Genomic DNA, 26,234 nt, shown 5'->3' with positions numbered 1-26,234 from the left:
TTAATCCCCTCAGGGGATTAACTGAAGAGTAACTGATGGCAGGTAGGATGTGGTTGGAGGAAGTGGGTCATTGGTGTGCCTTTGGGGCATATATTTGGTATCTGGAAATTGGAATCTCTCTCTGCTTGCTGATCATCATGTGAGTTGCTTCCCTCAGCCACACTCTTTCGTCATGATGTTCTGCCTTACCTCAAGCCCCAAAGAACACAGGCTGCTGTCTATGGATTTAGACCTCTGAAACCGTGAGCCCTCAAATAAACTTTTCCTCTTTAAAATTGCTCTCCTCAGGTCTTTTAGTCACAACAGTGAAAAAGCTGACTAAAACAATTAGATATCATAAGTAATCTAGCAATAAACTATACAGAAGGATTACATAGGTTATGTGCAAATAGTACAGTCACTTTATTTACAATCCCAGCCCCTACAGTTACTTTATATAAGAGACTTAAGAATCTATGGATTTTGGCATGGGGGAAGGGGAGAAGCCCTGAAACAAATCCTACAAGGATACGGAGGGATGAACTTAGCTTAGGTCATCATTTGCCCTCACACGCACTACCACACATACACACGATCAAGTGGATATATACACACACTCACAAAGTATTCCTAAATAGAATTACCAAAGATATACTGGACTAATTAAAAATTATGATCTGGTACAGTAGAATTTTTTTGTATAGTACAAGATTAAATGTCTTGATAACAACATTATCCTGATTCCCATAAATAAAATTTAAGAAATATAACAAAGAAGTGTCATTTTCCAGTCATACATACAAAAGTATAAAGTTTAGCACTCCGTTAATGAAAATATTGTTACAGTGACATTTTATTACTGCAGACATTACTACAAAGGTGGAACCAATACACGTGGAGAGAATTCTGGAGAGAGAATACTTCCTTTGGAGCCTTAATGAGGTGTCGGTAGAATACTGTCTTCTCACATGTGAAGTGAGGTCAAGACAGCTCCCCCTTAGCTTTGTGGAAAGAGTAAATGAAACAGTGCATGGCTCAAAAATCAGTGAGTAGGGATGGGGTAGAATGCCTGTCCAGCAAGCTTGAGGGCCTGGGTTCAATCCCCCACTCTAAAACAAGTCATTGAGCAGAATTTGGCATTTCCTTCTGTCCTGTGGGTCACTCAAGGAAAGATGATGTGGAGCCAAATACAGTCACAGCCTTTCCTTTAAGAGAAAGAACTGCTTGAAGTGTAGGTCTGAAAGAAAATGGAAGTTGGGGCCCAGTCTGTATTTGCACAGCACCTATCTCTATCTCCCTATGGACCTACAGAAAATCCTGAGAACTTTAGCCCCCCAAACCCTAAGGAGGCCAATTCTAATTCCAGAGGAGCATTAACTGCCTTAGTTTAAACTCTGTGCAGACATATCATTCCCATAATTTGTGACTGTATAAAAGGGACTCATATGATCGTTTGCTCACATAATTATCTTATTACATATGTACAACTAAGGAAGTTACTCACAGATTTCTTCAGCAAACAAATAATTTTGTGGTTAAAAAGAATGCAAAAACTTTAAGTTGAAAGTGAGTTAAAGCAAGATTCCAACACCAAAACTGAAAAGAAAAATTTTCCCCTGGCCTCTGAAAATAAAATGAGGATAAAATAGATCTGGACTCTATTTAGGCTTTGAAATTATAGTCAAGCCCTCTAGTTTAGCTCTTTCTCAACACAGACCTCAGTCCCTCATCTCCGACAGGTCACATATGCAAGACATTTTCTTCCAGTAACTCACTTCCCTCACCACCAGGTAGGCTGTATGTACAGGCAAAGCTTCCTGTAGGCTTTACCACAATGGTGGGCCAGCCAGGCATCCTTAGTACAACAAGAGGTATCAAAAATTCCTTCCCCCTAGGAAATACATTAGAAAATTTGGAGATTTTGGTTGTTGTTCTAATTAGTTACACATGACAGTAGAGTGCATTTTGATACATCATACATAAATGGAGTATAACTTCTCATTCTTCTGGTTGTACATGATGTAGAGTTACACAGGTCACATATATGTACATAGGGTAATAGTTCAATTCATCTACTTTCGTTCCTACCATCATACCCTCTCCCCTTCCCTCACTCCTCTCTGTCTAATCCAAAGTACCTCTATTCTTCCATAGAGCCCCCGCTTATTAGCATCTATATATCAGAGAAAACATTCAGCCTTTGGTTCTCTAAAATTGGCTTATTTTGCTTTACATGATATTCTTCATTTCCATCCATTTACAGGCAAATGCCATAATTTCATTCTTCTTTAAGGTAGAGTATTATTCTATTGTGTGTGTATATATATATATATATATATATATATATATATATATACACACACACACAATTTCTTTATCCATTCATCTGTTGAAGGGCACCTAGTTTGCTTCCATAGTTTAGCTATTGGGAATTGAGATGTTATAAATATTGATGTGGCTGTATCACTGTTGTATGCTGATTTTAAGTCCTTTGGCTATTAACCTAGGAGTAGAATAACTGAGTCAAACGGTAGAAGTTTTTATTCCAAGTTTTCTAAGAAATTTCCATACTGCTTTCTAGAGTGGTGGCACTAATTTGTAGTCCCACCAGGTATGATGTACCTTTTTCTCCACATCCTCGCCAACATTTATTGTTGCTTGTATTCTTGATAATTGCCATTCTGACTGGAGTGAGATGGAATCTCAGCATAGTTTTAATTTGCATTTCTGTAATGGCTAGAGATGTTGAACAGGTTTTCATAAATTTGTGGATGGATTGTATTTCTTCTTCTGTGAAATGTCTGTTCACTTCCTTAGCCCACTTATTGATTGGGTTAAATTTACAGATTTTTAAAAATAGGTCTTTCCCCCCAAAATGCCATTTTTCAAAAGTGTCCTCCTTATCCCTAATTGATAATTCTATATCATTTCAGAAAACAAATTTACTAACTGGATAATCTTTGGTTAAGAGGAAAGAATGTTTTAGTAGCTCTATTAAATATTGTTAGCATCAATGTATGCTTTGGGGGGTCTATTTTTTATTTTTCTACAACCTCTTTTGTGATGTCAGTTTCCAAGGTCTTAGTATTTTATTTGCCTGAATTAATACACAGTGAAATTAAGATCTCTAAAATTTTTCCTTATTTCTATTTTTAATGAATTGTCAATTGCAGTCTTTTAAGGCCAATTCTTTGAATTCTTTAACTTAGATAATGTTTTGGTAGATTGTTCTTATATAATTTACTTAGAATCTTATACATTTGCATTTTAACATGACTTTTTGACTTTTTCTTTATGACTGTCAACACAAATCAATGCCATAAGAATATTCAACACAATGGCAGATAGTTTCTAAAAACACTTTAGTTAACAGTAAACATTTCATTTTGGAATTATAAAGTCACAAGGACAATTTCCAAGCTTCTAATTTCAACATTACTTAAGACTGTATGAAATACAAATTTGCAATTTTTTTAAGGACATGGAGGGAGAGTTGTGGTAATTCCTCCAGGAGTCCACTTGAAACTCTCACAACTGAAGACTAGGTCTTCATGGTAAGAAGAAAAAATGGATATTGGCCAAAAGCCATGACACATGTCTGAATCCCAGCAATTCAAGAAGCTAAGGCAGAAGGATGTCAGGTTCCAGGTCAACATGGGCAACTTACCAAGACCCTGTCTCAAAATGAAATTAAAAAAAAAAATGGGATGTATTTCAGTGGTAAAGCACCTCTTCATTCAATCCCTGGTACCAGGAAAAAAAAAATGGCTATTGACACAGGATAAATATCGGGTAAGACATATACCCTCACTGTACACTTCCTCCATGAGGATATATCACTGCAAAACCATCAAAGCAAAGAATTTTTAAAAAAAAAAAAAACATCACATGATTTTTTGATTTATTTATTTGTTCATTGGTTAATATGTACAAATAAATTAATGACTGAATGAATGAATACAAGAATATCCAATATATGCCAGGTACTGCAGACCACATATCTTGGCTATATTGTGAGATTAAAAAACTGCCCAGGTGCAGTGGCACAAACCTGTAATCCCAGCAGCTCCAGAGGCTGAGACAGGAGAATCACGAGTTCAAAGTCAACCTCAGCAATGGCAAGGCACTAAGCAACTCAATGAGACCTTATCTCTAAATAAAATACAAAATAGGGCTGGGGATGTGGCTCAGTGGTGGAGTACTCCTGATTCAATCCCTGGTATCAAAACAAACAAACAAAACTGTCCCTCACTATTTCTTCTGCTCCTCTTACCCAAATTGTAGGGGGAACAGTCAGTGTTTATTTGTTTGTTTGCAATGCTAATGATCAAACCCAAGGCCTCTCTCATGCTAGGCACATGTTCTTCCCCTGAGCCACACCCCCAGCCCCCAAATTGTTTTTATATACTCTCAGAATCACAGAGAGAATAGAAGGATATTAAAGTAAGAAAAGAGGTTACTTTACATTATTCTATAGATGAGGAAACAGGCCTATGAAAGCAAATATCTCCCCAAGGACCCTGCAGTTCAACCTAGCTAGGAGCATGTCATTAATCTTTCTTTAGAGCAACCATGGAAGACGTTATCAGTTGCCTGCTCACAGTCACACCCAACCCCTTCTTGCTTGTTAGAAAATCCCACTTCCCCTGAAAGCAACCAAAGATGACAAATACTTACCTTACTAGTGGTCATCATGTGACCCAGTTACAGCCACTGAGATGCAAAGGGAGGTCTGCTGGCAGGTTTCTGAGAAGTATTTTGCCTCTGGAACAAAAGAAAAAAAATCAAAATAGCTACTCCCCCCCCCCTTTTTTTTTTCCTATCTTTGGAGCTGAACCACAGCTGCCTGAGGTGGTGTGGGAGGGGAGAGCCAGCATCTGAGGAGAGTAGAATGGAAAGCACTTGGGACTCTCTTCTATCAGCCTTACTTTCACCTTGGGACTGCCTACCTGCAGACCTTATTACATGAGATTATTTATATCTTTATGTCTTGTATTCTGTGACTTGTAGCCTTGTACACCCTGAATGCACTGCTGCTTGGGTTAGTCCTTATTTTCCACCTACCCCAAGGAACTTCTCAGAGCAGGGAATTGGCCCATTTTTTTCATTGTCATATCCCCAGTTCTTAGAACAGAGCCCAGAACATAATCAACTCTTGATAAATGTTTGATAAATGCCCCCAAATCTTCATTGGCTCTCTGCTTCTGTAGAATACAGTCTAAAGGATTAACTTGTTGTAGAAGCATTTCCATGATCTGGTCCCAATCTTTCTTTCATCTTTTAAATACACACACCCTACAACTCAAGAAAATAGGACAATTTTCTGTCCTCCCTCAACACCCTGCCTCAGTCCATTTGTGCTACTTTAACAAAATACCACAGACTGCATAATTCAAAGGATGCCAAAAAGCTAGGTGTCCAAGATAGAGATGGCTTGAGGTTGGATTGTCCAGTGAGGGCTGCATCCTTCAGAAGGTAGGAATGCTGTGTCACCACATGGCAGAAGGCAGAAGGGCAAGCCAGAGGAAGGCTGTGGGAAGCCTGTCAGCCTTTATCCCATTCCTAAGGGAGAAGTCCTCATGACCTACTCACCTCTTAAAGGCCCCGCCTCTTAATACTACCACATTGGCAGCAATGGAATTTTGGAGAGGACACCTTCAGCCACCCTATGCTTACTGATGCAGCTCACAGTGCTCCTTCCATTTCAATATGCCCCTCCTTCTCCACCTCTATGCTCTTCTCTCACTCTCCCAGCTCCAGACTCTCCCATGGTACTTCTTCTGTTCTTTTCAGGAAAAGGTACATTTCCTAGTCTGTTTTCCCTTCTGTTTGGTGCCATGTATCACTTTTACACATCTGGGTTAATTATATGGTGTACTTATCTCTATTAGACCATAAGCTCTTTGAGGATAGAAACTTCCCAAGAAGCAAACAGAATGCTTTCCCTTAGTAAGTACCTAATATATTTTCATCTGTGAGTGAAGGAATACATAGTATTAAAATGATCCCATTTAAATGTCCATTTAAAAAATAATTTTGAAAAATTAAAAAAAAAATGACAATTTAGATCCATAATCTTTAGAGCATTGGAAGCAAAGGTCTGAACACATTGCAGGTGGGGAAAAGAAACTTGTTGAAAATACCGAGAGCGAGAAGGGATGCCTTTTCCTTGGCGGATGAGAACAAAGTTCTTAATGGAAGATGATCCCAATCAATAGAGCCAGACAGCTGATTTATATGATGGCATCCAGCTGCAGTGGTGGTCTTTTCTCTGCCGAGTGCTGCTGTGAAAGGGGAAAGGGTACTTAGATTGGAATAACCAGGGGACTCCACAAGTAGATCTGTGGATATGGCTCGGCGTTCATAAATACGTTCCCCATCAGCGAGCCACAGGAGAGCTCCCGAGAGCAGCCTGCTTGAGGCTGGATGCTCAAGGCTGGCGGTGGGGCTAGTGCCACTGCTGTATTTTAGCTGCTGCAGCCGCTGCTGCCACTGGGCAAATACCGCAGTGAGGGACTGACCCCACGGTACTCTCTGGAGCCTGGGTTCTGGCTGCAAATGAGAAGTTAAAGGCGGGTAAACTGGGAGGATTGCAAAGACTGACGAGGCAGCAAGGAGCAAAAGGAGAGCAAGCCTGAGTGTGAACCAAAATATCAGGCCAAGGGGAGCTGGAGGAAATGTCATCATTGGTGAAGGAGGACTTGGAGAAGAAACTGTTTAAGCCACTCTCACAGAATCTATATGAGTTTATTGAAATTGAGTTCTCGGTGCAGGACAGGTACTACCTCTGTGTGTCAGGTAATCTACTCTTATCGTTCTCATTTCAAAAAGCAAGTCATCTAAAGATGCTTGGGTGGTAGGGGGGGTTTGTCTGTGTTTCTTATACAGCACATGTGTGCCTCTTGTGATAGAGTTTAACTGTGCCTAGTTTGAGAATTGGGATTCCATTGAATTTTTCTTAAAGTGCTAAAATGAAAGAAAGAAAAATGATATCATAATCTTTTGATTATTTGTTCAGAAATGAAACTGAATATGTACTTCTGATTTGATTATCTTGTCTCTAATCTTTTAGTTCACTCTCGTGGTATGTAAGAGCTCATTATTGTGTAAGAGTTCATTTTTAAAACTTCAACAGGGAGTTCTCTGTATACTTTTAAATACATTGAAGAATTGAGTTATACATCTCTATTTTCAACCATTTTAGATGACTGGAATTTTCTTTTCATCCTAGGAAAGAAACAAAACCTTAGTTTTTTTTATTATTATTATTTTATTTATTTTTTTGTTCCATTTATTTGTTTAGATTTTCTGGGATTTAGATTTTCTGTTTTGAAGACAGAAATGAGCCTTTAAAAAATATTTCTCTTATATGAAAAACAATCCTTTAATGATAGAAACTAGCTCATGAAGATGGAACTTTAAGGATAAGGGAATGTTCTCTAAAGGATTTAAGTAAAACAAGCATTTTAAAATTTATGAAAATTGTCACGAATAGGCTTTTTCACTTAATTATAGTTTGCTGAAAACTGTGACTTTTTTTGTGTTGAATTTAGATAGAAATGTCTGTGCCACTATTGAATTTAATATCCCAGTCTGTGCCTTTGAATACTTTTCAGAGGCTTAGGAGAAAAGAAACTTGGTGTTCGTTGTGGACTTTCCTTTTTAAAGTGCACCCCTATTTTCAGAGAACTTGTTATAATTCTTTTCCTGATAATTGGCTTAGAAGGCCTTTCCAAAGGTAACAAGAGGGAGTACTGTAAGGGAAGTACAATATCTCTAAGTTAAGTGCTTGAATTTTAAAAAATATAATAATTTCTAATAAATACAGTCATATTTGCCCAGTATTAAGAAGAGTAATATTTATTGAACACCTTAGCCTCTTTTGCTATACATATAAAGTGTGGGAACTGGGCATATCAACAAATAGAAAAAAATGTAATCAGCTCAGGAAAAACAAAGAATGTAAATTATGGGGGAAGGTCAATCAAACAATTTAAGTAAGACTCCATGTTGTATCCTAACCACCAAATCACTGTCTCATGAAACATCTCCTTGAATTAAATGTTTGGAATTGATTCAAAGATTCTGTCATATATAAGAGAAAAAACAAGGTCCTCTCAAAAATGAAGAGGAAATCCAGGCACAGTGGTGAACGCCTATAATATCAACGGCTCAGGAAGCTGAGGCAGGAGGATCACAAGTTCAAAGCCAGCCTCAGCAATTTATGGAGACCCTAAGCAACTTATCGAGTCCCTGTTAAAAAAGAAAAAAAAAAACCTGGGTGGGGATGTGGCTCAGTGGTTAACAGCCCCTGGGTTCAATTCCTGGTGCAAAAGGAGGGGATGAGAAAGAAGACAATTTTATGATACTTCAGATAAAAGTTCACTAACTTTTTACTAACTTTTCTCCTCTATATCACATCCATCAATTTGTGAGCATTTCCCCCCAATATAGCACATTTTTATGACCATTACAAACCCATTTTGGCAGGACAGTAATTTAAATAATGCTCGACCATCTTATCTTTGGCTATGTTTTACTCAGAAAACTTCCATCAATGGGAATCAAACAAGCTGAATCAAAATTGTTGAGGCAGGTTACTATCCTTGGAGGGCTCTTCCCCTTCAAGGAGAAGTCACATAGTTCTGATTTCCTTGCACACCCTATAATCTAACAGTTCTAAATTTGCAAGGCTCACAGGTCCAGAGTAGTCAAATCATATAATGCATTTTTCAAATTAAAGAAATATATTTGGCAGGAGGTGAAGCCTAGTGGTAGAGCATGGGCTTAACATGCCCAAGACCCTGGCTTCAGTCCCCAGTGCCGAAGAGAAAAAAAATTTTTTTTGAAACTTGGCAAAATTTTCTACTTATCTGACTGGAGTCTGTCCTTCTGAGGGAGTCTCACAACCAGAGTATTGTCATTTACTGTTAAATCCTGATGATTACCTGACCAATGTAAAATGCAGATGTCAGTAATCCAATTTCCCCCAATGTGCTGGGATACACATTGAGGATGTCTTGGGTCCTCAGTTCCCTCCACTTCAGAGTTTACATGTCCTTTTCTCCCTGGGATTATCTTCCCAGTCCTCCAACACCATCATCATTGGCGGTCAAAACCAGCATCTCATGAAAGGGGTAGGAGGTCTGTTAGGTGCAGGCACTAGGAAGGGACAAGTCCTGAGAGAGAGCAATGAGAATACAAATGGGTTCAGGACACTCCAACAGACTTGAAATGGCATATTGAAACCTTAGCCAAAACTGGGAGGTAGCAGGGCATGGTTAACACATCCCTTGGAATGCTTGGAATCAGGTCAATCTAGTTGTAAAATCTGGCCCTGCTTTGTCTGCCTATCAGCTATGAACTTGGGACAAGATAGCATCAATGTTAACATCTCTGGTATCAGTGTTAACATCTCTGGCATCAGTGTTAACACCTCTGAAATGGAAATTAAAATGCCTATGTTTGCATGAAGTGCTCCCCTACAAAGTCCTTACTAGGAAAAAAATAACGACAAACTATATTCCAATAAATGAAAGGTGGGTTTTTAAAAAAGATAGCATTACACTTTTTAAAATGTACAGAAAAAATATATTTACTATGTGGGCTGGGGTTGTGACTCAATGGTAGAATGCTTGTCTAGTATGTATGAGGCACTGGGTTCGATTCTCAGCACCACATACCAATAAATAAATAAAATTTTAAAATTCATCAACAATAAATTAAAATGTTTATATATATTTACTGTAAAAATACATGCTAAAATATGTGTATGTAGGTCTATATTATAAATATGCATTTGTAGTTAGAATAAAATATATAGTAAAGGTATATAAATATGTTCATTTGATATAAAATTAATGGAGTATACTGTATACTATGTTTTAAATTATATGCCTATTAAGACATAGACTATTTTAAGGTATTCTCATGTCTTTCGAAAACAATTTCCATATATAGATATTAATTTGAAATTAAGGGCATTTGCTAGAATTATGAAAATATTATGTGTAATTTTTCTACATATATTAATTTTTGATATCAAAGCAGAACTTTTTTCCTCTGTGAATCAAAGAACCTAACAATTTGACAAATCATTTACAAAAGAGAATTAAGAATATGAAGACAAACAAAGGGGGTTGCTAAAAGTGATTTTTGAGGCTTCATTTGGAACCACTGTTGCTAAATTTGTGAATTCCCAAAATCTTATAAACAAATTACAAAATTAAATTACTTTTTAAATTTTTCATTTCATGATGATAGTGTTATCTGGGGAGATAGTAGTTTAATCTTTCCAGCACTAAATTGAGAACAAATTATTGTAGTGTTTTTTTTTTTTTTTTTTTTTTTTTTTTTTACCACAAGTCACTAAGTATTGTAGTGTTTTTAAGAATGAAAATATAGGATGACATTTTGAAAAGTTTTCAGACACTTAAAGATGTTATTTTGCTGGGGGTGTGGCTCAGTGGTAGAGTGCTTGCCTGTGCAAGGTCTTGGGTCCAATCCCTCGGACATCATAGAAACAAACAAAAGATGCTATAATAGTGGTAGAATAACAACTGTGTGGGTCAAATTATATCCAAACAGCTATGCACATATTCTGACAACAGAGCAGAAGAGAGTACATTTTTTTTATTTTTCAAGTTGCAGATTTACTTAAGGCTGTTTTGATATATCTTCCCATTCACAACCTATATTTCCTTTCAAAGATGAATTCACTTGGTTTTACAACAATATAGTTCTCTGTTCTTGAAAAGAGAGCACTTGGAGAAATTCTAATTTGATTGCACTTATTCTCTATTCTAACAAATTAGGAAAAGAAGAAATATGGGATTGATTGATGAAAAGTACACTTTACTAAAAATAAAATACAAATATCATAAAACCACAAAACTTAGTTTTCATCAAGATTATGAGATGAGGAACAAATCTTGAATATCAAAGTCAATTTTATACCTTAAAATAAAAGGTATATCTTGCTCTGTATCTAAAGGTAGAAAAATGCTTCATTATTTTTGCTGAAGTCCCCCCACCCAGACACTCCCTCACACAAGCAAAGTACATCACACATTCATTGACCATCACGAAATATCTCTATGGAGAAATGTAAATAAAATATTCTGTATTCTGACTCTCCAAATCAGATTAATTATAAGCGGAGAGTACAACACAGAAATGTTCCCTTTGGGATCTCTTGTTACCTTGTATTTATTATGACTTAGCTTTTATACCCGAAAGGGTTGGTGACTTGGATACTAGAAGTGGAATACTATCATTATCTATAAAATCAAAGACTTACAATAACATCATCAGTTAGTCACTCTTGAGACAGATTTTCCCTTTGGTAATTTTCTACTTTGGGAATTTAAATGTGGAAATCAATATGCTCCACCTATTCTAAGGTCCAAGTCACATCAATTGTAAGGTGAACAGAAACTTCATAGCAGAGCTTTTAAGGGAAAAAAATATTAAAATATTATATTTTCATTATTAGCATGGCCTTATTTATTAGAGGATAAAATAAATAGTTGTAAATTATACCTACAGAGTGTCAGGCATAGCCAAACGTGGTGGCGCATTCCTGTAATCCCAGCAGCTCGGGAAGCTAAGTCAGGAGGACTTAGGATGTGGCTCAGTGGTTGAGTGCCCTGGGTTCAATCCCTAGTATCAAAAAAAAAAAAAAAAAACCTCAGCCAGACTGTTAGGCACAAGTCTGTTTAATTCCATTTCTATACATTATTCGTTTTCATCTTCATGACAACTGTATGCAGTTAAATTTCTGTTTTGCAGATGAGAAACCATGGTCATAAGAAGTAAAGTAACTAGCCCACGGTCACAGGAATTAATTTTAAAACCCAAGTTCTTTCCACTTTGTGACACTGCTTCTAACCAGAAAGATGACTGTGTTTCTTAACACACACGCCAGACTATGCTAAGAACTCCCCATGCATTATCTTATCTGCCACTTCTTGTGGACAATAAAGTTGAGGCTTACAGTTACTAAATAATTTGCCCAAAATCATCAACTAGCAAGTGACAAATGAGAACTTTAAATTCAGGTCACTTGTGCTCAACCACTCTCTTCTGTTGCTTTCAGAAGGTGCTCTGAGACTGTTCTAGCTTGGAGCTCATTAAACAAATCTTGCCTGAGCCTTAGCGGACGGCCCTCTTTGTTTCTTTTCTTCTGCTTCCACAAAAAGCACTTTCTTTCTCTTCCATTCTCTCTCCTATTTCTGAGAGTACATCAATAACTCATGTCCTAACTTGCTTACTGTCAGTCATTTTAATATTTTAAAGATACCCAGTATAGCCCCAAAATTGATTTTATAAAAATATTTCTAGAAAAAAATGTTATTTGAAAATTACTTTTTAGGTGGCATTAATGACTGCCTACTCAACAACCCCAAGGCATCATCAGTGCCTTGTGACATGTCACTAAAGGCTTCTCTTTTTCAATATCTGGTGGTAATTTTTTTCCTATTACTTAATTTAAATAATGAAAACAATTATATAAACCTAGGATTAGAAAATAAAAGGATCTTACTTATTTAAAGCATTCCTATGCAAATTACTTATTTGCTACTATTTTTCCTCTATTCTGCCAAATCATGTTGGATCGATTTGCCAATACTGACTCATGAATATATCCATCATTTTGTCATGATAATAGAGGTATTTATCAATGACAAAGTTCATTTTTAAACTTAAGGTAAAAAAAGATTGTTATGGAGTTAAGATCATAATTCTGGAAATGTAGACTAAAATATTAAAAGTGGAGCAGTCTAATTCTGAAGTTCCCTGCATCTGCAGATATCATTCCCTAAGCCATAATTCTCCAACAGAGGCTCTGATGTTAGTGAAACCGACACTCTATCGTTTTTACTATGTAAACACATTTCTGTTTTAAGACGATGTGCTAAGTTTCCACTTTGCCAGTGCCTTAATGTGGTGATGGCCATTTAATTTGAGCTGGCAGCAGAGCTCAAGTACGGAATTTAGGGATTGGGTCAACTCCAGCCTGAGCAGACTTCTTTGGCTTATGGCTACAGAGAATTCTTGGAGCCTCCTTAGTTCTAAAGGAAGTCATTTTGTCAAATTAAGGAGGCTGTAGTCTCTCTGTGCTGCTTCTTTTTATCAAAAGTTTAATCTTTAAAGCATGTTCTTTTATTTTCTTAGCTTTGTGTTGGTAGGGCAGTGACCATTAATGTAAGCAAACTCAATAACTGGTAGATTCTAACTGCTTAGCATCTCCTTTCTCTCTTCTCAACCTCTAACCCATCCTTTGTGGAATGTTCCAAAAGAATTTTCCTTTCTTTCTTTCTTTCTTTCTTTCTTTCTTTCTTTCTTTCTTTCTTTCTTTCTTTCTTTCTTTCTTTCTTCCTTCCTTCCTTCCTTCCTTCCTTCCTTCCTTCCTTCCTTTCTTTCCTTCCTTCCTTCTTTCTTTCTTTCTTTTTTTTTTTGTACTAGGTATAGAGCCCAGAGAGGCCTAACCACAGAGCCACATTCCCAGCCCTTCCAAAAGAATTTTCTAAAATTTAAATCCCTGCCTGTCCATTCACTTAAAATCCCTCAATAACACTTCCTCGCCACCTACCACAGCTTTCAGAATAACATCTAAATCCCATAGCTTGGCATTCCAGATCCTTCCAGGACTAACCCATGCTAAACTTGCCTCCTTCCACTTGGCCACGCTCACAGCTGCTGCCAACAGCAACAAATACTTATAATGACTCAAAAGTGTCAGGCACTTCATGCCTTTGTGCCTGTGCTTCTCAGAGCCCCTTTACTCTTTTCTTAATTCTACTAACTCCTACCTTTGCAGCTCAGATGACCTCCCTCAGGACGCTCCTCCTGATGACCAGTCAGACGATGATGTCCCTCTGTGTCCTGACTCATTCATAGCACCGTCAGCATCGGTTTTCTTTCTGAAGCCCCCATCCCCTGCAATCTCCGTGAGAATTAATTTGGGGAATTAATTTTTTTTATTAGCTACACATGACATTACAATGATCTTGGCAATTCATACATTTGAATCATTGGGGCATAATTTCTCATTTTTCTGATTGTACCTATTGCAGAATCACACTGGTCATAGAGTCATCTATATACATAAATCCCTATTTATATACATAAATCCCAATTTCTAACACCATGCTTAGTACAAAAAAAGGGCACTCAAATAAATATCAACTTAATGAATTGAATGAATGCCTTTATCTTTGATCATTTGGTTATCATAACTTGTAGATGAGGCAGTGGAATTTGCTCCCTGAAAGTTACATTTTCTTAGAGTGTCCAAGTATTTCTCCTTATCTCTCCACCCCCATTCTCTCTCACCCTCTAAAGTAGCTTAGTGAGACATCTAGCTGAACAAGAATATAATCCTCTGATTCTGAGGTACAGCTTCTGTCGGGAAGACACAACTGTCTTCTGGTTGAAGGAACCTCCTCCAAGATCCTGTGCTTAGCAATTGTGACAAGCTACTAAGATCTTTTCCTCACTAAGGTTGCCTCCACTACAGTGCACCAGCCTGATGGCAGTTCTTCCCCTCCTTTCCTCTTTGCAAAGCTGACATCTAGAACTGTACAGATAGACATTTTTAGGGCTAGAGTGGTATAGATGGCAGAAGGCCACCAACTTCTACACAATTTTATTTAAAGACAGGCTCTCACTGAGTTGCTTAGCACCTCACAGCTACAGGGGGACTTCAGACTCTTGAGTCATTCATTGATCCTGGATTAAGATCTTGAGGTCCTCTCTAGACATGCCCCTCAATTTCTCCCTTGACCCTGAAATGCACCATTTGTCTTCTTCTGAACTCTTGGAATATGTCTAAGTCATAGCCTTTAGCCTCCATGTTTATTACCTTGTGTAATCTTACCTAACCCAGGAACTGGCACAGAATGTGTACTCAATCTGTATACAGTAGCACACAAAGGAATCCTCTGCAAACCATCTTCTGCTCTTGCCATTATAGAGAAACTGCCTTCATCGTGCTAATTAATGACCTTCCCAAGTCAGATTCAGTGCCAAGGCTGAACTCCACCTTACCTAACAAAGTGATTTCGCAGGATTGTCTCCAAACCTCTGAAAAAGATCATCCTCTGATTTCCATGGCATTGCACTCTCTGATCTGTCTTTTCTGAGGCCTCTTCTCAGACCCTTTGCTGACATCTCTTTCTTCTCCACTTTCTCTTATCCCTTTCCTCTGCTCTTTTCTTATACACCTGGTCTTGGAAACCTCTCCACACTCAAAACCCTCCAGTCTCTATTTCCATTCCTAAACTACAAAATTCCCATCTCATTCTCTCCTGAATTAATTTGTGAATACCTTATGTGTATGACAAAAACAAAACTCATTAAGCTAGGTGTGGTGGTGCATGCCTATAATCCCAGCAGCTCAGAAGGCTGAGACAGGAGGATGGCAGATTTGAAACCAACCTCAGCAATTTAGTGCTAAACAACTCAGGGAGAGCCTGTCTCAAAACAAAAAATAAAAAGGACTGGGGAGCTGGGCACGATGGCACACGCCTGTAATCCTAGCAGCTTGGGAGGCTGAGAAGAAGGATCACAAGTTCAAAGCCAGCCTCAGTAAAAGTGAGGTGCTAAGCAACTCAGTGAGACCCTGTCTCTAAATAAAATAAGGCAGGAGATGTGGCTCAGTGTTCAAGTGCCCCTGAGTTCAATCCCTGGTACATCCCCCCCCCCCAAAAAAAAAAGGAATATGGCACAGTTCAATCCCTGGCATACACACAAACACACACACACACACACAAACACACACACACACACACAAAAAAAACTCATTATTCCACCCAGCCAGTTCAACCTCCATGCTTTGCTATTTGGGCTTGCATCCAGTGTCTGCTTTCCACCAAGTGCTGAAGTGCCTCATTTTAAACATTACTCAGATTTGCCGCTTGTTTCCCCTACCTTCATCCCCTGCGTTGGCTATCACCACAGCCTGCAAAACAAGCAAAACACTTCAGCAATCACCATGAGTCAGACACTATCCTAAGTCCTTTACATACTTTATCCACTTTAATCTTGAGTAGATAAAGTTTATATCACTCTCACGTCTGCCTTATGGCAGGAGAAAATGAGGCTTATCCTCTCCAGAGATTAAGTGACTGAGCCACACCATATTGGTGTTACCAGTTTGACTCCTGAACATCTGGTGCCATAACCCACTGAGCCACATTGCCTCCTCCAGGGCTCTCTGGTTCCTCTTTCTTTTCTTCTTTAATGTATCCTGTGCATCACGGCCACCAGAAAAATACTCTTTTAACAGGGTATCATTTTATGAGTCTCTAACTCATAGAAGAAGGAGACCTACTGGCTTGGTATTGCAGTATGAGCTTGCACTGGCCGCCTGTCACCTTGCCCTCATTTAGATTTGTCAAATTGCTCAGAATCTCTTCTCCGGTCCTGTTGTTAACTCTGAGATCCAATGGTCATCTTGATTTCAGTATCACCTGTACTTTCAGAGGAGAATTATTCCCTTCCCCAACCCCATTTCTGGAGCCTTTGAGGTCCAGACCAGCCTCCTGTGTCTCAGGCCAGACTAGTGTTGCACTGAGATTAAGTTTCCAACACAAGAACTTTGGGGACCCATTTAAACCATAGCAGAATCAAAAGAGAATCTTCCCCCAAACAAATTCTCATTCTTAGAAGACAGAACCAGCTTGTGCAGCTCTCTAGGTGACATTAGCTACCTTGAAAGAAAGTTTTAGACAGTTGATCCCTATATGTCACCTCTTTATAATATATGTATGTTAGCCCTGTTTCCTGAACAAAACCATAAGTTACTAGAGGGCAGGCTCTTACTTGTCTCCCCTTTGGCATCTATAATCTATCAAGCAAATAGCAAGTACTCGTAAGGAAATCCTCCTTGATTAACTCACTGGTAATTTTCAAAGCAGAAACTCTATAATCAAATGTTGATTATTCTGGTGTGTTTATGTGAAACCAAAGAAACGATTTTAAGATGAGAAAATTATTTCCCTCATTTTGTTCACATAAAATAAGCAAAGATTTCCTTGAATTTTCAAAGCATAGTACTAGAATCTTCTGTGCTGGAGGCATCATTTAGAACACTAGAATTTAAGAGGCATACTGGAGAGGATTAAAAATCTCCAACAACATCAAACAGGACAGTGGTGGTCATGATTTCACACAGCAAATTTAGAAGAAATTGTCCCAGTTCCCGAAGTACTGTCCTGTGTTGCTATGTGAGCAGAACTGTTTGCTCTTCTTACCTCACTTGCTTATACTGTCATGAATTTAAATTATAATGTGTTCTGGTAAACACTTTGGCACTGACTGTATTGTAATGCTAGGCCTCTTATTTCCTGCCCCACATTGAATCGCATTCTCTACCACAAAGAGCTCAAAGCACATAGCTCAGGGTTCTATCTGACAAATACTATTGTGGCAGTATAGAACCACAATTGCTGCAAAAATAAATTTAACATGTGGAGCAAATTTGGGGGGGCATATTCATAAAGGTTCAACTACATCAGGTCTCAAATTTGGGCCAAAACTATAATGTGGGTTCAAGATCATTATATAAAAAGTGTATATATAATCCTGAAAAGTGTAACTTGAATAATTTATAGTCTTCTAAAACTAAGAATTTTTCTGTCCTACAGTGACCAAAAATGAAGAAGTGAAAATAATCATGGTGAAACACTACAGAATAGGTTTAGATGAAAAATATGAAGTAACAAAAAAGTGGTCTTTGAATGATCTGCAGATGATTGATGGAAAAGAAGCAGACACTGTAAGTATTATGTTTCATAAGGGAGATGTGAGATCAATATGCTGGTGATCTTTATGCTCAATATCCTACATCATATATTCTTGTCATGTACTAAGTGTTAAAATGACATATTGTTCTTAAGTGGTATGGATTAATTTCCTGTGATCTACTTTTTTGTTTTGCTTTTATGAGTTTGAATTTGAGTTTTGTCTATTAAATTTAAAAGCATCTTTCCCAAGGTCCACTTAACAGAGTAAACCAGTCAGTCAGGCCTAAAACTCTGAATGCCATTTTCCCAAACATATTACGTTTCCCACCATCACTTTCTCCAATTTCTTCTGCAGGTTTTAAGGATTCCTTCCCTCTGTCAGCAAGCCGCCTTCACCCTGCAGAAGGATCATAGTGCTTGGAAATCCTAGAATCTTAGAGTTGAAAGACAAGAAAGATTCTCCCCTCTTGTCCACTTAACTAGTCATTTTCCCAGTCTGTTTCTAGAGTCTTCTGGAGAGGGAGAGTTCATCCTGTCCCTGAACTTTATATGCCCACAATGCCTAACTAAGTACTGACTCCTGAAGTTTACAATGCCCAATCCCCCCCAGCTCTTACCCCATTTCCAGATTTCCCATTAGGTGAAGTCCTACTCATGACTCCCCACCTGGTGCACCCATTCATTGTGGATGTAAATATGTTGAGGCCATAACCCTACAAACTGCAGTTATTGTATTACTTTAACTCCCCTTTGAGTGGAAAGCCCCTTCTAAAGTTTGAGACCAGGTCATAGCCTTCTACCTGATAGATATCAGGCACTCAATAAAACTCATTTTTTTTCTCTTTCTTTCTTTCTTTCTTTTTTTTTTTTTTTTTTGGTATTGAAGTTTGAACCCAGGGCCTTGCACATTGTAAGTTGCAACCCTTCTGCCTCAGCCTCTTGAGTTGCTAGAAATACAGGTGTGCACCACCATGTGTGCAAAATTCATTTATTGTTGGTTTTTTCCTTTGGGGAGCAGGTACCAGGAATTGAACTCAGGGGCACTCAACCTCTGAGCCACATCCCCAGCCCTATTATATATATATATATATATATATATATATATATATATATATATATGTGTGTGTGTGTGTGTGTGTGTGTATGTGTGTATTTATATCATTTATATTATTTCTAAATGTATATATATTTAGAATCAGTGTCTCACTGAGTTGCTTAATGCTTTACTGTTGCTAAGGCTGGCTTTGAACTCAAGATCCTCCTGCCTCAGCCTCCCAAACCACTGGGATTATAGGCATGGCCCCTGTGCCCTGCTCATTTATTGTTAATCCTAATAAATATCATATTCTTAGTTTGGCCTGTTGTTCCAACCTACCAAACCTTTTAATATCTTGATTTTTAAATATCAGCCAGCTTCAGCAAAAGTGAGGCCCTAAGCAATGCAGTGAGACCCTGTCTCTAAATAAAATACAAAAAATGGTTGAGGATGTGGTTCAGTGGTTGAGTGCCCCTGAGTTCAATCCCTGGTACCGCTCACCAAAAAAAAAAAAAAAAAAAAAAAACTAATAGATTTCCTCAAGGTAACATAGCTATTAAGTGATAGAGCTAGACTTTACTCAGAAATCTGTTAATTTGCCTTCTTTAGATTGGTTGTTCAACCTCCACAAATTCATATATTTATTAATTTCTTTGTTCAGTCCTCTATCAGAATTTATAGCACAGAAGGTCCTGCTAAGCTCAGAGGATACAGTAACAGCCATAAACTCTGCTTAATGATCTAATCTGGATGTCTATCTATGCCTTCTGCTATTACCTTGACTAACACCTAGAAATCCTATTTTTCAAGCTTGCTGTGTTTGGCAGGACTCCTTGGTGAAAGCGCTGGATTTCATTGCTTTGTTTCCTAATTACACACACACACACACACACATATATATATATATATATATATATATATATATATATATACTGAGGGTTGAACCCAGAGGTGCTTTACCACTGAGGCATATCCTCAGCACTTTTAATTTTTTATTTTGATACAGGGGCTCACTAAATTTCTTAAGGCCTCAATAAGTTGCTGAGACTGGCCTCGAACTTGCAATTCTCCTACTTTAGCCCTCGCAAATCACTGGGATTACAGACGTGTACTACTGTATCCAGTCAAGTAATATTTTTCTGACAATATATTTTACCTCGATGTTAGGCAATTAAACCTATTGCTGCATATCCATAGATGGAATAGCATGTAGCCATCACAAAACAGATTTCCAGAAGAATACCTCAGAACATAATTATTCACTATTTAATAAGTTTTTAAAAAAATCAACTGAAAACAAAGCTTTCCTAAAATAGTGTCAATTCTGCATATTTATTTTATCATATTATAGAAATCTAAATCTTAATTTTTTCTTTCTTTTTTTTTTAGTACTGGTGTTTGAAATCAGGGGCACTCAACTACTGAACCACATCTCCAGCCTCTTTTTTTTTTTTGTATTTTATTTACAGTCTCAGTGAGTTGCTTAGCGCCTTGCTTTTACTGAGGCTGACTTTGACCTGAGCCACTCGAATTACAGGTGTGCACCATGATGCCTGGCTTAAATCTTAAATTTTAATGCTGGAAAATACATGTAGTTACATGTATGTGTATATGTGCATGTATATAGGAAACAGCCCCATATAACAAGGTTAAAAATTTTACAGTTTTTATTTTCTTTTTTATACTTTTCTGTACTTGCCAGATTTCTATACTGTACCAAATTTTAACAGAAATCTAGGTCAGTTTCACCAATCCATAGTTCAGAAATTAACCACCCTCACCCAATTATTGGCCCATTTTTCTTTTTTTCTTTTCTTTGTTTCTCGTGTTCTCAAATGTTAGTGGTGTCATAATGTCTCCAAATTTGGCCAGTGCCTGGGATATTTTCATCAGTCCTGTCAAAAGAAAACTATAATATCCTAAGAAGAGTTTTTTAAAAAAACATTTATTTTCTACAATGATGTAAATATATATAAATATAAATGTATATATATATATATATATATATATATATATATATATATATATCCTGAATGTTCTAGGAATATAGGAAAGTCATCTCTCTCTCTTTCTCTCTCTCTCTCTCCTCTCTCTCTCTCTCTCTCTCTCTCTCTCTCTCTCAATTGAAAGGAGTGTTTACTACATTTTTCTCAATGGCAATGATACAATTGTCAATAGAGTAATTTTAAGCCAGAAAATTATCAAGTGTAAAATGGAGTGGAATTGAAATTGAAGACAGTTTATAAAGCATAAATCAAATGATTTAGATTTGGAGACTGACTGATCCAACAGGAGACAAAATAATGAAGTCAAAGCTGGGCCTGGGCAGCTGGGGTGTTGGTTCTTGTCCTGACTCTGCCTCTTAACTCTAGGTGTGGCCTGTGCTTCACCTCTCTGGAAACTATCATCTCATCTATAAATAAGGAATTACTAAATAATCTATGAGATCCCCTCTTAGCTCTAGAATTCTATCAAAGAAAGAAAGGGGGGAGATGAAGAAAGGAAGGGACTTGTATTCTATGTGCATGCACGCTTGTCCTTTCAATTATTAAGCTAAAGCAAAGATTAATCCTCATTATCTCAAAGACATGAAGGCTATTTTCTACATGACAAGAAGCAAATGGAAGAGAAAACTATCTAAGGAACATGATTACTATCTGGTGGTGGGATGGGGATTTCCTTTTGACAGTCTCTGCAGAACTGTCTTTCAATGTATGACAGCTAGAAAAAAAATTCAAGGTATGGCTAAGGGAGCACTACCTTTGAAATCACAACACCCTTATTTCTTCCTTTTAAAGTGCTGTTTTAAAAAAATAATGGTACAAAGCAAAGCAGTATTAACACCAGTATCACAATCTTTGGGGACAGATGATTGGGGAATGATCATTTATTAAGCTCCATACTAGGCATTTTATATGATTAATTTCAAACTGTAGGGCAACCCTAACTAAAATGGAAAAGTAAGAGATCAGATAGTAGTTTGCTCATGGTTACATCAGAGAGTCAAAATGGTCCTCTAGTTTCAAAACCCATGTTCTTTTTCTGGCCTTCTGCAAGAGTTTTCCTGTTTGAAAATATGTTGTTATTTGTATATAATGCTTAAAAGCTACTTGCTAGTGAATTTACACTCTTGTGTGGTTTGGTCCCTCTCTGCCTCTTTGTCATTTAAGCAATGTTTACTTTCATTTTTCCTCTTACATAGAAGCACTTCAGATCAGTTCAACACACATTTGTTGAGAACAATAATTGCCATGGATGAGCATGAGGAACACAAAGAACGCAAAACCTTTGCCCTCAAGGAGAGTTGGGAATGAGGGAGAGTTGTGTAAATATTTTCTAAACAGAAATACACTTTGTACACTTTATAAATGCATGATATAGTTTTTTGTGTGTAGTGCTAGGACTTGAATCTAGGGCTCCACATATGCTGCAGAAGTACTTGACCACTGAGCTGTGTCACCAGCAAGGCACTGTTGTCACTACTACTAATAACAATAGCAATTATTATTATTCTCTCCCCCCTCCTCCCAATCTCTTTTTGAGACAGAGTCTTGCTAAATTGCTGAGGCTGTCTTTGAACTTGAGTTCCTCCTGCCTTAGTCTCCCAAGTTGCCTGGGATTCTAGGTGTGCACCACTACTCCAGGCTCAATTATCATTATTTCAATATGTAAGACCCAGATTAGGTTTAATGTCTACTCTTTTTTGAAGCATTTCTACTAGACATATTGCAAGAACCTAGAGCCATCCACTAAGAGGCATTCTAGCAGTTTGTCAAATGACTTAATGGTCCCTGCTATTATTGTCAAAGATTACTCCTTGCTGTTAACTGCAAAGTCATCAAATTGGCCATCTGTACTATGTCAAATGCTAATTAGCCATCCTGCATTTCCCCCACTTACCTTTTAAATATCACAGAGGACCAAACTCCTAGTAAAGACACCAGAGAAAAATGCTTTTCTCTACCTCCATCCCCAAAAGTCTGTAAGGGGGTTTATTCTATCCATCCCATCTTCTCAAATTTACTACACAGAGAATATGTGATAATTACACATTCTATGACATTCTTTTCATGTGTATAATTGACAAGACATAGATGTTTCAAAAATAATCTTTCTTGTTTATTTTTTAGAAGGAATTACATTTGAAGCAGGTAGTTTTGGAACGCTTATTTGTAGATTTTAGAAAATATATTTGATACTGTCACTTTCAATAGACATATCCAGGAGAATATGAGAGAATCCAGGAAACTACTTTCATGGCTATAAACTAAGTCATTCCTGTCTTTCTCTTCTAGGACAATCCATTTTTTGATCTGCACTTCAAGAAAGTGTACAGTTTGGAAGCATATAGTTGTGCTTCTAAATATTCCTTTGCTAGAACTGTAAATAAGCTGAATCATGCATACCTCAAGAAGGACTTGCAGATTGTGAACTTTGATTCTACTTACATTAATGATGATTCCATTTGGTCCTCCAACAACAAGGATTGCTTGGTTCTCATGAGAATATGCTTTTATGCTTTTAATTTGGTGTGCTTATCTCTGTGCCCCCTGCCACTTTGAAGATGTATTCCATATTCCTTCATCAGTGTCTTACAAAAATGGTTCCTCAAGTAAATGCTGATCGTCAAAATTTTATTTTTCCCTTCATCAGTGGCTATTATTTATATGAAAATAAAGGAATGCTTTGTGGATTTCAGTGAAATGTGTTTTAATGCCATCTCTCAACATTTGGGAGTTTGGGGCAATGTATTTCGTGGTAACTTTGGAAGGAAGTTGCATGGCTTTGACTAAATTAGTATTCTGCTAAAGAAAATTGAGAAGTACTTTTAAAAGACCTGGATCTGAGGAAAGACATTTATGTCTATGGATAAGAAGACAAGATTTTCAAGATGCAATACTATCCAAAGCAATTTGCAGACTTAATGCTATTCCTAACAAAATTCCAACACCCTTTATTACAGAAATGGAAGGTCAATCTTCAAAATTCACATGGAATTGCAAGGGATTCCAAATAGCAAAAGAATCTTGAAAAAGAAGGACAAAGTTGGAGGACTCACACTTTTGATTTCAAAACTCAATACAAAGCTATTGTAATCAAAATAGTGTGGTGCTTGCATAATGATAGACACAGAGTCCACTAGAATAAAACCAATTCAAAAAGAAATCCATATGTCTATGGTCAACTAATTTTTTACATGGGTGCCAAGTCCATTTAAAGGGAAAAGAATAATCTCTTTAACAGATCATGCTGGGAAAACTGGATATACACAGACAAAAGAATGAAGTAGGACATCTACCTTATACAATATACAAAAGATAACTCAAAATGGACAAATGACCTAAACATAAAAACTGAAAATATAAAACTCTTAGAAGAAAACACAGGGGTAAATCTTAAGGACTTTGGTTTGGCAGTGAATTCTTATAATATCAAAAGAATGAGAAACAAAAGAAAAATAGATACGTTGGTCTTCATCAAAAATAAAATCCTTTTACACTGAATGACTTTATCCAAAAAGCAAAAAACAACCTACAGAATGAGAGATTATGTTTTCATATCATCTTTCAGAAAAGGTTTAATGTCTAGAATACATAAAGAACTCCTACAACTCAGTAACCAAAAAAAAAAAAAATCAACCCAATTTTAAAATGGGCAAAGGACTTAAACAGAGCTTTCTGCGAAGAAGATATATAAATGGCCAATATGCACAAAAAGGTGCTCATTAGTCAATAGGGAAGTGCAAATCAAAGCCATAAATGTCAAGAGAAATATCACTTCATACCTATGAGGATGGCTGTTTTTAATTTAAAAAAACAAAAATGGAAAATAACAAGCATTAGCAAGGACATGGATGAATTGAAACCCTCTTCTATTGCTGCTGAAAATGTAAAATGATGCAGCCACTAAAAAAAAAAAAAAAAAAAAAAGAATTTGGCAGTGTTCTAGAACAGCCCAGCACGGTATATGAAACTGGCCCCTTGGTGTCATGAGACCAAATAAAAGAGGCAGAAAGATCCAGGATTTCACAGATTGCAATTTACTAAGGACACACTGACAGTCCTGGGTGGCAGAGAAACCAGTTGGATTCCCACAGTTTGGGTCAGAAGGAGGGGTGTAAATAATGGTCAGAACAAAGTGGACTCATCCAAGCTGGAATGTGCATGGTTTATCTTAAGATAAATCTTATCAAAGATTTCAGCTACATTCCTGATGTTGACAGAGCCAGGATCCAGTCAGGGTCCAATCGTAGCATTGTACATACCACTCTAATGGTCTCATTTACTTATACTATACAGGGAAAACCTACCAGGGTTACTCATGAGTTGTCATGGCGGTTATGACTCAAGATGGCTGCGGTGGGGTCAAGCTGAATCCATGCAAATGGTTCCCTAAAAAAATAAACAGAGGGCTGGGGATATAGCTCAGCTGGTAGATTGCTTGCCTTATGCCTAAGGTCCTTGGTTCAATCCCTGGCACCACAAAAATAAACTAAACAGAGTTACCAAATGTCCAAAAGCAATTCATTCTGAGGTATTCAAAGAAATTCAAAAGGAAATCAAAGCAGAAATATATAATAGATATTTGTACAGTAATATTCATAGTAGGCTGGCTTTCTGAATTATTTGCAGCATTATTCACAATAGCAAAAGATTAAAATAGCATGTGTCCATTAGTAGATGAGTGAATAAACAAAATGTAGAATAACTATACAATGGAATATCATTAAACTTCAAAAAGGAAAGAAGTTTTGATGCATGCTAAAACATGGATAAATTCTGAAAACATTATATATGCTAAGTTAAATAAAAAACAAAAATTGTATAATTCCATTTACAGGAAATTTCTGGAATAGGCCAATTCAGAGACAGAATAGGTCAGAAGTTACCAGAGACTTGGAGGAGAAAGGAAGGAGGAGTTCCTTAATGGTTATAGAGTTTCTGTTTGGGTTGATGAAAAAGTTTTAGAAATAGTGATGCTAAACAACATATGATGAAGGAATGTATTAATGCCACCAAATTGTACAATTTAAAATGGTTAAAAATGCAAATTTAAAAATTACAACTTTTTAAAAGTAATGTAATAAGCCAAAAACCTTGGAGGTTTAAATGGGTAAATTGTATGGAATGTGACTTATATCTCAATAAAGCTGTTAAAAAGGAAGAAAAGACTACCTTAAGTTTATAGGAAGAAAGTATGCATGAATTTTTTATAAACTGAAAACAGGGAAAACTTTCTTAGTGATCACTCAAAATCCAGAAATGAAGGAAAAAATACGATTAACTTAACTAAAAATTTAAGAAACTTACATAAAATATGTATGGAAAAAACTATAGCTTGAGCCAAATAACAAATTGAAAACTAGAAAAAAATCGCAACTTATACAAAAATATGCTAATATCCCTCATATGTAGTGAGTTTCTAAATTTGAGGGGTAAAAAAAGACCAACGTTCCAATTGGCAAAACA

General features: G+C 37.0%; 1 protein-coding gene across 1 annotated transcript; it reads left to right on the top strand.

Annotated features, from left to right (window-relative positions):
• Positions 1-6,656: 6,656 nt before the first annotated feature.
• Positions 6,657-23,327, top strand: Exoc1l (exocyst complex component 1 like). Its single transcript, XM_026385174.2, has 3 exons — positions 6,657-6,777; positions 17,631-17,761; positions 23,061-23,327. Exons 1-3 carry the CDS (start codon positions 6,657-6,659, stop codon positions 23,325-23,327), a joined length of 519 nt encoding a protein of 172 aa, XP_026240959.1.
• Positions 23,328-26,234: the final 2,907 nt, after the last annotated feature.

This window comes from Urocitellus parryii, chromosome 10 (assembly GCF_045843805.1).
Source record: "Urocitellus parryii isolate mUroPar1 chromosome 10, mUroPar1.hap1, whole genome shotgun sequence".
Taxonomy (NCBI): domain Eukaryota; kingdom Metazoa; phylum Chordata; class Mammalia; order Rodentia; family Sciuridae; genus Urocitellus; species Urocitellus parryii.
The sequence above is the reverse complement of the archived record's forward strand: the minus strand, read 5'-3'. Positions and strand labels throughout refer to the sequence as shown.

Excerpts from the sequence above, each read along its gene's own strand:
- Exoc1l (XM_026385174.2), top strand. The coding sequence starts at position 6,657 with ATGTCATCATTGGTGAAGGAGGACTTGGAGAAGAAACTGTTTAAGCCA. Across the intron at positions 6,778-17,630 it reads GTACTACCTCTGTGTGTCAG|TGACCAAAAATGAAGAAGTG; the intron begins GTAATCTACTCT and ends TCTGTCCTACAG. Across the intron at positions 17,762-23,060 it reads ATGGAAAAGAAGCAGACACT|GACAATCCATTTTTTGATCT; the intron begins GTAAGTATTATG and ends TTTCTCTTCTAG.